The 12311-nt window shown below is 34.8% G+C and overlaps 1 protein-coding gene across 1 annotated transcript in view; it reads left to right on the forward strand.

Moving 5' to 3' along the window:
- CDC27 (cell division cycle 27) overlaps positions 1–12311 on the forward strand; it is a 43286-nt gene that overhangs the window by 5230 nt on the left and 25745 nt on the right. Inside the window, exons 2-7 of the mRNA XM_007959757.2 lie at positions 4357–4482; positions 6059–6156; positions 7207–7361; positions 7466–7677; positions 8459–8573; positions 10792–10907. Of these exons, the coding sequence (XP_007957948.1) occupies positions 4357–4482; positions 6059–6156; positions 7207–7361; positions 7466–7677; positions 8459–8573; positions 10792–10907 (822 nt within the window). The remainder of the gene's footprint in view (positions 1–4356; positions 4483–6058; positions 6157–7206; positions 7362–7465; positions 7678–8458; positions 8574–10791; positions 10908–12311) is intronic.

Below are 12311 nucleotides of genomic sequence, written 5' to 3' on the forward strand. Positions count from 1 at the left end.
GATATTGGTCTGTAGTTTTCCTTTTGGGTGATGTCTTTTCCTGGTTTTGGTATTAAGGTTATGCTGCTGCAACTGTTTTTGAATTTTCTTCAGCAAGATTTTACTTGTGTGTGATATTAATGATATTGTTCAGTAATTACCACATTCTTGGAATGGGCACAAATATGGATCTCTTCCAGTTGGCCAGGTAGCTGTCTTCCTATTTCTTGGCATAAACAAGTAAGCATTTCCAGCACTACATCTGTTTGTTGAAACATCTCAGTGGGTATTCTGTCAGTTCCTGGAGTCTTGTTTTTTACCAGTTCCTTCAGTGCAGCTTGGACTTCTTCTTCAGTTCCCTTGGTTCTTGATCATATACTACGTCCTGAAAGTATTTGGACATCAACCAAGTCTTTTTGATACAGTGACCCTATTTATTCCTTCCATCTTCTTTTGATGCTTCCTGCATCGTTCAATATTTTGCCCACAGAATCCTTCAGTATTGTAACTCAAGCCTGGAAGTTCTTCCTCGGTTCTTTCAACTTGAGAAATGCAGAGCATTTTCTTCCCTTTTGGTTTACTCTAACTCCAGGTCTTTACATATTTCATTATAATACTTTACTTTGTCTTCTTGAGCTGCCCTTTGAAATCTTCTGCTTAGTTTTTTTATTTCAGCATTTCTTCCATTCTCTTTAGCTACTCTATATGCAAGAGCAAGTTTCGGAGTTTCTACTGACATCCATTTTGGTCTTCTCTTCCTTTTCTGTCTCTTTATCGACCATTTGCTTTCTTTATATATGGTGGTCTCAGTGTTATCCTACAACTTCTCTGCTCTTCAGTCATTGGTTGAGCTCAGAAGAAAAGGGTAGCAGATTCAGTATTTATTTCTCTTTTCTGTCTTAGCCATTATATGATTACAAAGAGCAAAATTTTTTGTTTTGTTAATTATTTACAAATCTTCTTATGTTTATACTTCAAAAAGGTAATTGCTATATGACACTAAAATCACACAGACAGTATTTCATGTCATTATGTTATTAGAGAATTTCACTGCAGTGAAAAATGGGTTTAAACATGATCATGTTTGTAAACAAAACATGTTAGAGCATTATTGTGACTAGAAGGTAAACTAATTTGTGGGAGCCATTGTTTATTGGTATAATTAATAATCTCTTAAAAATTATAAGGTAATAAGCAAACTGTACCTTTGCAAAGTCTAGAAGAAAGCACACTTTGTAACTCCTGTGAATTTGCTTTGGAACCAAGACTAGTTTTTGAAGCTCAGTGAAATGAACAATCTGTTCCTACTGCAGTGGAGCATCCTGTTTAATTTTAATTTTTTTTGTGTGTCTGGTGCACTAATGCTGTTGTTTACCCCATTAATACACATACCAAGGTTTCTTATCATTTACTGCATATTAACTTTTTTTATACTAGAGTTTCATGAAAAATCATGGAGTAAAAGGGTTCAGTTGGGTTTTACTTGAACAGATGCATGACAAAAAACTTACAGGAACAAAATTTCAAATTACCTTTATAGCCTAATTAATGAAGCTAATGTTTCAGGAAGAGGTGACAAGTTTGCAACTGGAGAGCAATTGTTATTGTACAAATGTCAAATCTGTCAACTTACTGTTAAAATGGTATGAGTATTCACAATACAAACTTTTTTCCTTCTCTTTATCTCATATTGCATATTAGAGAATATAAGCATTTTTTTTTTAATCTTCCCTTTTCTTTGAAGTAGACATTATGTCAGATTGGTAATGAGATTTATAGCTCTCATTTTCCCTCTCTAATGAAATTTGACTTCTGTCCTGGCAAAAGCTCTATCAGAAAAATATTACATAAAAACCAGGATATTTTACTAATAATCTATTTAAAAGGAGCCCTGGTAACACAGTGGGTAAAATGCTTGGCTGCTAACCCAAAGGATCGCAGTTTAAACTCATCAGCTGCTCTGTGGAAAAAAGATGTGACAGTCTGCTTCTGTAAAGATTACAGCCTTGGAAATTCTATGGGATAGTTCTACTCTGCCCTATAGGGTCACTAAGTAAGGATTGACTTAACAGCAATGGTTTTTTTAAAAGCTTTAAAGGTATGTGTATGTGCTTTGCTTTTTTAAAGGATTTACGTGGAACCTCGTGAGTGTCATCTTTATTATTTCTTTAGTTCCTTGTAGGAACAGGTAATCAGGAGCTGGGTAACTAACTTTTCTATCAACAAAGCATTTTTCCTTAATTCAAATTTGAATTAATAAATAATTGTTTTGTATTAAATAAGATACTTAATTTTGTTACTAAACTTGTTTATTGCTGGATAAATTATCATCACCACTCAACATACTGACTAATAGCCAACTTTTTCTTTTTATATATATATATGTTCTTAGTACACTCCGAAGAAGCCTTGTTTTTATTGGCAACCTGTTATTACCGCTCAGGAAAGGCATATAAAGCATATAGACTCTTGAAAGGACACAGTTGTACTACACCGCAATGTAAATACCTGCTTGCAAAGTGTTGTGTTGATCTCAGCAAGTAAGTTTTCCTATGTTTCCTAGCTAATTTTGTTCTACTTACACTGGAGAATTTTGAATAAAATTCTTTTGACAGGTTAAATTCCAGTTGATTCCCTTTTCTCCTTTTTTTTGGTGGTAGGGATTTTTCTATTTCAGTAATATTTGAAATGTTTCCACTGTTGCTAATGGTATTATTTATGTTAAGGAGAGATTTCATTGTGTAATAATTAATAATAAAATTTGACTCTGGAAAAACTTAAAACTAATTCCCATCGGTTCCTTTAATTTAAAATGATCACAAATGGTATTTCCTTTCCTTTGCTTTCAGTGTTAGACCAGTTGGAATAAGCCTTATTTCTACTGGTTCATCTGAAGTTAGTGCCCTCTTGGCAATGTCTAATGAGCCGTAATGGCAACGTTGTTAAAGCGCTCGGCTGCCAACCAAAAAGTTGGCAGTTCAAACACACCAGCTGCTCCTTTGGAGAGGCAGTTTGCTTCCATAAAGATTTACCGCCTTGGAAACCCTAGGGGGCAATTCTACTCTGTTCTATGAAGTCACTATGAATCAGGATCAGTAGGTTTTTGAGGGGTTTGGCAGTATCGGGGTGGTTGTGTAAAGAGTTTCTTTTCAAGATCATTCTGTTTGAAAACAACTACTCTTATATCTCTGAAGCAATAGGACAGTTTCTGGTGCATATTACAACTAAGCCAAGTCAGCTGTCCCTATTCTAAGGTTGTTGTTGTTGTTATGTGCCGTCGAGTCGACCCCGACTCATAGCGACCCCTCCTTGGGTTTCCGAGGCAGTATCACTACAGAAGTAGGATTGCCCAACCTTCCTTCCGAGGAGTGGCTGGGGGGTTTGAACCGCCAGCTTTCTGGTTAGCAGTCAAGTGCCTTAGGCACTATGCTACCAGAGCTCCTTATTCTAAGGTAGGCAACTAGAAATATAGTTAATATTCTTAACTGTTTTTCATGCTGTATGAAATGGAATAATGGTAAAAATTATAAAACAGGTATTTGTAAAAGCCTGTATGTGTATTTAGTTTATAGATTTACAGTGAGGGGATACAAATAAGCCTCGTAAAGTTTTCATGGAAAGAAAAATAATTTTCATTTGTTCCAATGACTAATGGATGACTTTTAAAATAAAGCTAGCTAAAATATCTATAAAATTTTTGAGAAGTTTAGCTCTAGAATCCAGATTCTAATTTTAAAAATATGCTATTTAACAATTTCTCAAGCCAATTCTTGTTGACATTCTTATCCTATTTATAAATATTTATGTTTTCAGTCTAACTGAAGGTTAAATAACTTTATATTTTACCTTTTATGTTCAGGATATGCTATGTAAGCTCCCTTGAATTTTGCCACATGATGACTTGTTTTTAACCTAAAACTTTAAACACAAACTATTACAAATTCTGATATATATAATTAAATCAGGTGAGTTTTCTAAACTTGCGGAACAACTTTATGATTTTCTATAATAAGAAAAGGTGATTGACAGATAAAAGAGATGAAGTGCTATTCAAATTTTATTTTTAGAAAATCTTAAAATGACTGACTCCATTAAGTGTGCAATTTTTAATTAAGATGTTAGTCTTTTTTAACACGCTTACAGATTCCTATTTCAAGAAATTAAAGAACTAAAAGGGACCACCACATTTAAGCAAGACTCAGATTTTAAGATGACAAATTCCCAGCTTGCCTAAATGATTCTAAATGCATGCTCACAGCTTTTCTAAAAGTGCTGTGAACTTTTTACTTTATCTCTGTAATTAGAAGTGAATTGGTAATGAAGTACACACGGTGCTTTATATTGATTTTTTTAAATCTGTGTATTTATGTCTTAAAGGCTTGCTGAAGGGGAACAGATCTTATCTGGTGGAGTGTTAAATAAACAGAAAAGCCATGATGATATTGTTACTGAGTTTGGTGATTCAGCTTGCTTTACTCTTTCATTGTTGGGACATGTATATTGGTAAGTAAGAATGATACAAACTGACTGAAAATTGTTTCCAATATTAGAATGCTTGTAGCTTACAAAATCTGTGTTGGTCTGTGTTTTTCAAATAGCATGTGTCTAAGTTGGTAAACAATTTTCTGGCTCTATGCCACTGTTAAACCTGTAGTAGAGATGCTGATCCCAGTTTTGACTCTCCAGTAATCTTAATGATAAGAGCTACAACAGCACTGGCTAACAGTTGAATGAATGCACATAATACTGGTTTTTTACCTTGAGTGAGGAAAATACCTTCATGTGACCCACAGAGGAAAAAGAATGAACGAAGGTTTTTTCTCTAGTACTAAATATCACTGATGTTCCTTAGCAAGAGACTTGAATACGAGTTTCAATAATAGCAGTTCTTATCTGGTTATAATGATTTTGAGGCGTGTTGTAAGAAATTTCCTACAGTGGTAGCTGAAATAATAGTGAGTTTGCAAATAAGTAACTTTTTTAAAAAGTGAGAGTGAATCCAAAGTTAATATTACTGTAATAACATTGTTCTCACTCATTTTTGTTCTGAAATACTTTCTGAGTTGTAATTATAAACTTTCTGTCCATGGTAGAAGTTATGTCAATATTGTGACAGTTACTTTGCCTTTTAAAATTTTTATCTAAACAGTTTTTGGTATAGACTTTGACAAAACTGATTTAAATTATCCAAAAGTCAGCTTGGCCTCCTGCTCTACTGTTCAAACGAGTGTTATTGGCTCAAATTAGGCATAAGTGGGAAGCAAAATATCTTTCAACTGGCGGTACTTTCTTCTCTTTATTTTATAATTTATTCCAGTTTCTACTGACTTACAAATTTTCGAAATGAGGCAAACTAATGTCTAGTTCCCCAAGGGACTGTCTTTACAGTCCTCAGAGGGAACTGACAGTCAGATTACATGTTTTAGCTGAGAGTTTCATTTAGGGTTCATTTGAAAGTCTTGGCTAGATGCCATCTGGTCTTTCCAAAAGTTTTATTAGAGTTTTATTTTTCTCCTTAGGTTTTGAAAAATTTCAGCCTAAGATCAAATGATCTGTATTTTTTACCTAAAAGCTCCAGTGAGTCCTACTAACTACTGACCCCACTCCCTCCTATTTAATAAGTAGGAGGCAACAATGTGATTCTATTAATCCCAGATTGTTCAAAGTATATATGTTCCCAGGAATATTGTCTAGATTCCAAGTATAAACCATTTTATACCTGATTTTAAAAGAAACATAAATTTTCTTTTTCATTTAGAGCTACTACCTCATTTAAATACGCATTTAAGTTTTACTTTCAGAATTGCCACTGGGATGTTTGATTAGAAAGTAAGAGTAAGACTGATAGGAAATCAAAAGCTGTGGCAGTATTCAGTGAAGCAGTGGTAAATTGTTTTGGTAGCATTCCTTTCAGTTCATGTTCTAAGAAGGGCTTTTCACCTGACTTTCGACTTGAACTGTCCTAAAGGAAGAGTACTCTTTGAACATATATAAGATTTTCCTAATTTTCTGTTCTAAAAATTTCTTGATAATGTTTTGGACTTTGTAGTTGATTTAATCCATTTGTTTCTTTCTACAGCAAGACAGACCGGCTTGCCAAAGGATCAGAATGTTACCAAAAGAGCCTTAGTTTAAATCCTTTCCTCTGGTCCCCATTTGAATCATTATGTGAAATAGGTAGGTTTATAGAGATAGGGGAGGGTTACCCCATTTCCTCCTCTTTCTCTTTTTATTCCTTGATGAATTTTTAGAGAGTAATACAAATCATCTATCTATCCATGAGAAAAGGAGTTTTCAAAGCTAAGGGTTGTTAAAATTTAAAATAAGAAATAAGTTACAATCATATATTTCAAGAATGTGGCCTTTCATTTTTCTCCCCTAAAGATTAAATCTCATAGTCTCTTTTTAGCCAATCTAGCTTAAATGTCTTGTGTCCTCTAGAAAGTATTAATGAGTTTAGCACTAGCCAAAATGACTTTCTGAGTAAGAATTTTCCAATGAAATTAATAGAATGCCTGGGATAGAAATTGCTGTATGAATAAGATATGACCTGTATAGGGAGAAAGTATCTCCTTATATATGCTCTGGGATGCATAAAGGACCATTTTAAAACATTGTGTCTATATACATGGAAGTACTTCACTTTAATATCTAACTTTACTGTAATATTTGATATCAAATATCTAGTTTTAACTCCCCATCCCTATCCTTTCCCTTGAAAAAAGATGTACAGTCATTTTTTGCTTTTAAGATAGACACCAAAAAAACCAAAACAAACTCACAGCCATGGAGTCGATTCTGACTCATAGTGACCCCCTGTGGGTTTCCGAGGCAGTAAATATTTACAGAAGTAGATTGCCCAGTCTTCCTTCTGCAGAGTGGCTGGTGGATTTGAACCGCCAACCTTCTGGTTAGCAGTCAAATGCCTTAGGCACTATGCCACCAGAGCTCCTTAAAACTAACACAGAAACCAGCATTTCCATGTAATTTATTATGTTTAAAATCAATGTCCTTTCAGTTTAGTTTATTTCCTAAATGTGTAGCTTTATCTTGGATTTTTTTAAAAAAAACTGTAAATTGATACATGAGCTTTTGGAAGATAAATTTGATCAGCAGAAATAGAATTTTGAAACTCTGGATAAGGCTTTATTTCAGGTTATTTATACATACTTGGAAAAAAAGTAATCCTCATTTCCTTTTTTTTTTTTTTTTTTTTTTTCTTCACAGGTGAAAAGCCAGATCCTGACCAAACATTTAAATTAACATCTTTACAGAACTTTAGCAACTGTCTGCCCAACTCTTGTACAACACTAGTATCTAATCATAGTTTATCTCACAGACAGCCTGAGACAGTTCTTACGGAAACACCCCAAGACACAATTGTAAGTGTATCATGTTCTGGTGTTCAGAATATTATGAAATCTAGAAAACATGATCTGAACTAAGTAATGTATGGTAAATGACTAGTAGAAAATTTCTATTTCAGGAATTAAATAGACTGAATTTAGAATCTTCCAACTCAAAGTACTCCTTGAATACAGATTCCTCGGTGTCTTATATTGACTCAGCTGTAATTTCACCAGACACTGTCCCTCTTGGAACAGGAACATCCATATTATCTAAACAGGTTCAAAATAAACCAAAAACTGGTCGGAGTTTACTAGGAGGACCAGCTGCTCTTAGCCCATTAACCCCAAGGTAAGACCAAAAAAAAAGATAGTTAAAAATATACTGTAATAATAAATGATCTTATATATTAATTAGTAATATAAGTTAGTCTGAACAGCAAATTCCTAAATCACTATGGAAATTCAGGCACTTAATAAATCAATAATAGATCTATTCGGCTTTCAGTAAATGAAATAAAAGAAGTACATTACATGTGATAAAATTAAATATTGAAGAAATTTTTAAAACTCTTCAGTGTGCCTTATTCAGTTAATGTGTACATTAAAAGGTAGTGACCTTACAACTGCAGCAGTGGATAGCAATAACCCCCTGCCCCAAGCCTTATGCTTATGATGAAAAGCAGTAGTTATTATTAAAGTGTTATTTTCCAAAACACAGAAGAAGGATTTACATCAATCACTATTAAATAGTGATACAAAATATTCAGTATTCACTGGAGACATTTCCTGCTGAAATCATGTCTAAATTCCGTAAATTCTAAGAATGTGAAGTAATTTTATCATTTAAATCTTAGCTTTTATAAAGCCACTCTTCTTTATTTCTAGTAAGTCTCCAGAGATCAGTAGTTGCTGCTAAAGTTAGTTCCTTGTTTAATTTTTTTTAAATCTTTGTTATGGTGTGGGTGGAATAGTCTACATTCACAGCTTATTTTTAATCTGCCCCTCAGATCTTCACTGCCCCCAAGACTGATTTGCCATTCTCTTCCTTTTAGACCTTCTAATTTAAGTATACTGCTGCTTTATATATGCCTTGATGACTTTTTGACACCTTGATTTCAACCTCTTCTCAGTTTTGGCATTTTGCCATTAGAAACCCCAAGTCCTGGAGATGGATCCTATTTACAAAACTACACTAATACAACTTCTGTACTTGATGTGCCATCCACCGGAGCCCCTTCAAAAAAGGTACTTTCCATGTAAAATGCAGCTCAGCTCAGTATTGGTAAAAAAAAAAAAATTTTAATTTCGATCTGTTAAAGGTCATTTTAGGAGTCCCTGGGTGGTGTAAATGGTTAAGCACTTCTAGCTGAGAAGTTGATGGTTTGAACCCACCCAGAGGCTCCTTGGAAGACAGACCTGGCAATCTGCTTCCAAAAGGTCACAGCCTTGACAACTCTGTGGAGCAGTTCTACTCTGTACACTTGTCGCCATGAGTCACAGTCAACTCATTGGCAATAACAACAGCAAAAAGTCATTTCAGAGAAACTCTAACTTCTTATCATTATTTTAGCCTTGGAGTTGTTGATTTAAATGTAGGTAATCATTGTCATAGCCTCTTGGTTATCACAGATTACACAAAGCTAATTTGCTCTTTTATTCAAGTAAGATTGTAATTCACAAATCTAGCTTATTTAGGCATATACCTAAATAAATATTCAGATTTTCACTTTTAACTTCTTTTTTTAACAAAATTAAGATTGTATAATGTTCTTTTCTTTGGCAATAGAGGCCAAAGTGCCATTTATTGAAAGCATATCTGTGTCAGTGTATCTTGGAAGAATTAAGTCAGTTACTTATGTAAAATACCTATTGCCATGTCTAGAACCTAATGAAAGTTCAAGAAATGGAAGCTAAGTAAGTCATAATAGTGTCTGAATGAATGATAGAGCACCCTTACTCTCCCAAAGACAAGCTTTTCATTACTGTTTTTTTTTTTTTAACATCTCTTCTTCCACTCCTGAACCTCAGAATTCCAAAAATTTTTTGCTATTATAGCTCCTTAGTAACTGATCATAGGAACTCTGAGAGTAGTAACAAGGGATTGCGAAGTAGTTTATATATGAGTTGTTGAAACCTGATTTTTAAAAGTTGGGGACTGTCTGCTCTTATATTGTTACGGGTATGAAATGAAGTTGTGAAAATCAGATTATTTCAGCTATGAAAAGGGCATTCGTTGTAGGATGATAGTTAGCATGCCAGGTGAAGTAGGCCAAAACCAGGAGAGCTGCTATACCTACCAGGACCAGTTAGGCAGTGAAACAGGTACATGACTTCAGTGCCCAAATAATAAAAGCTACTTGCGAGCTCATCCTCTTCTTCTATTCCCTTCTTGCCCGAGGAAGTGATAGGACATTTCAAAAAGGAAGGGATGATCAATGACGTGGATGCAGAAAAGGCCAAAATCAGGCTTTCAAATCTGGTGAGAACGTGGTTTGAGGGTTATTTACAGCAGATAGCGGAGTAGAAGTAGGCTTCAAAGTGAATTATCTGGTAGTTAAAAAAATAATAATGATCTACTGACATAATAGTCATGGATTACTTTTTAAAGAAGCTGTTGTTGTTTTTATGTGCCATCGAGTCAGATCTGACTCATAGTTGACCCCTCCTTGGGTTTCCGAGGCAGTATCTCTACGGAAGTAGATTGCCCAACCTTCCTTCCGAGGAGTGGCTGGTGGGTTTGAACCGCCCACCTTTTGGTTAGCAGTCAAGTGCCTTAGGCACTATGCTACCAGAGCTCCAGGAAAATGAATAGAAATAAAGTGATAAATTAGAGGAAACAGAAGAGGCAAGCAAAGATTTGTTTTTTTCCTCCAAGGGAGAGGAATTAATGAAAAATTGGAAATACCAGAAAAGGAATAGTAAGTCTAGGAACAATATCCTTAGAATTTGGGAAGTAATAGGTTGGGTTCTTTTATTTTCTCTAAACTCCTGTAGAACTGTTTTTATGAAATGGCAAAGAAGCAGAATAAAATTTTACTGTTATTTTTTTTTATGTGTATTAAATTTTATCATACATCTCAATAATAGTATTTGCCTTAAAACTGTTTTTGTCTCTAGTGCCCAGCACTTAAGCCCCAAATAGACAGAGTATGTCATAAATGGACGATGGTCACAAAGAGATAAAAAGATTAGTTTCTGGGACTTTGGGGCCTTTCCATTGAAACTAAAAGGAAAGGTGAAAGGATAATGTGGAAATAAAAAAATACCCTGAGGTTAAAGTGAGGATATAGGCTGATACTCGTTAGATAAATAATGATTGATTACTAGTTCATTAGTGTTAAGATGATGGTATATGTTATGAAATCTTTCATAGGGAGAGAATACCAATGGGCTTGTTATGGTTTCTTAATATATTTAATGCAGTTTATAATTCACAAACCTTAGATTTTTTTGTGTTTTACAGTCTGTTGCCAGAATCGGCCAAACTGGAACAAAGTCTGTCTTCTCACAGAGTGGAAATAGTCGAGAGGTAACTCCAATTCTTGTCGCACAAACACAAAGTTCTGGCCCACAAACAAGGTATTTATTATGCTGTCATTATTAGACATTGTCCAACTAGCATTTTCTTTTCTTTCTTGCTGTAAAACTTGATTCTTTATACTTCTTCAAATTAGGCAAGTTTTTACCTCCAACCCCTGTGGATTCTAGAATGACTGTTATAAATTATGAATATGTAAATTTTAAAATTCCTAACTCATTGAGAAGACTAGTGCAATTTTTAGTTGAGTATTATAATGTAAATAAAGACAAGAGTTAGCCAAAATATTTTTTTTTAGTTTACTCTGTCTGATGAGCTCTGATAGCACAGTACCTAAGGCATCTGACTGCTAACCAGAAGGCCAGCCAGTCCACGGAAGCAAGACTGGGCAATCTACTTTCATAAAGATGGAAACCCAGTGGGGGTCCCTGTGAGTCGGAATCGACTCGATGGCAGTGGGTTTCTGTCTGATAAAACTAAAAAAGTTTCATCAGCAAGAACAACTAAAAAAAAGAAATATTTTAGCTAACTCTTGCCTTGATTTACATTATAATAGATGAAAGGAGCTCTGGTGGCATAGCACGTAAGGCATTTGACTGCTAACCAGAAGGTTGGCAGTTCAAGCCCACCAGCCACTCCACAGAGGAAGATTGGGCAGTCTACTTCCATAAAGATTTACCACCTCAGAAACCCAAAGGGTGTCGCTGTGAGTCGGAATCGACTTGCTGGCAGTTGGTTTGGTTTTTGGTTTTGTCTGATGAATCTGTTTGAACTAGATAATCTGAGCATTCCTCCAAGATATTCTTTTTTGTATGCACATGATTTCCTCTATATGTCAAGTACCTACAGTTTTCCTTTTCCCCTCCCCCCATGTACATATCTGTAACCAGATTATAAAATTAATCTTCAAATAATGAATTTATTTCTACACAGCAAAGGTGTTCAAGAGAATTTTTTTTCCTATTCAATGACTTGATAAATTATAGTATTACAGAAGATAGAGCTGTGTTTTCTTCTAAAATAGTGAATATATACCATAAATATTAAAACAGACACAAATATATATATAAGGAGCTTTGGTGGCACAGTGCCTAAGGCATTTGACTGCTAACAGAAGGTTGGCGATTCAAACCCTCTAGCTGCTCTGTAGAAAGAAGATGGAGCAGTCTACTTCTATAAAGATTCACCACCTTGGAAACCCAGTGGGGGTCACTAAGAGTCAGAATCGACTCAACAGTATTTAACAACAACATACGTTATATATACTTCGACTATGTAAAAGGTCTTAATATGTACGTAAAGGGTGGGAATGGTAAGTCAGAGTCTCATCCTGAGTGCCAGCCTGGGACTCTGTTATGAGAAGGATTGAGGATTCTTGCAGAGCAGCATTATTTAGACTGAGAATATGCTGCTGGCTCTGTGGGAGAAAGACCTGGTGATCTGTT

Source organism: Orycteropus afer, unplaced genomic scaffold, assembly GCF_000298275.1.
Source record: "Orycteropus afer afer isolate SDZICR_OR568_19922 unplaced genomic scaffold, OryAfe1.0 scaffold00018, whole genome shotgun sequence".
NCBI classification, from domain to species: domain Eukaryota; kingdom Metazoa; phylum Chordata; class Mammalia; order Tubulidentata; family Orycteropodidae; genus Orycteropus; species Orycteropus afer.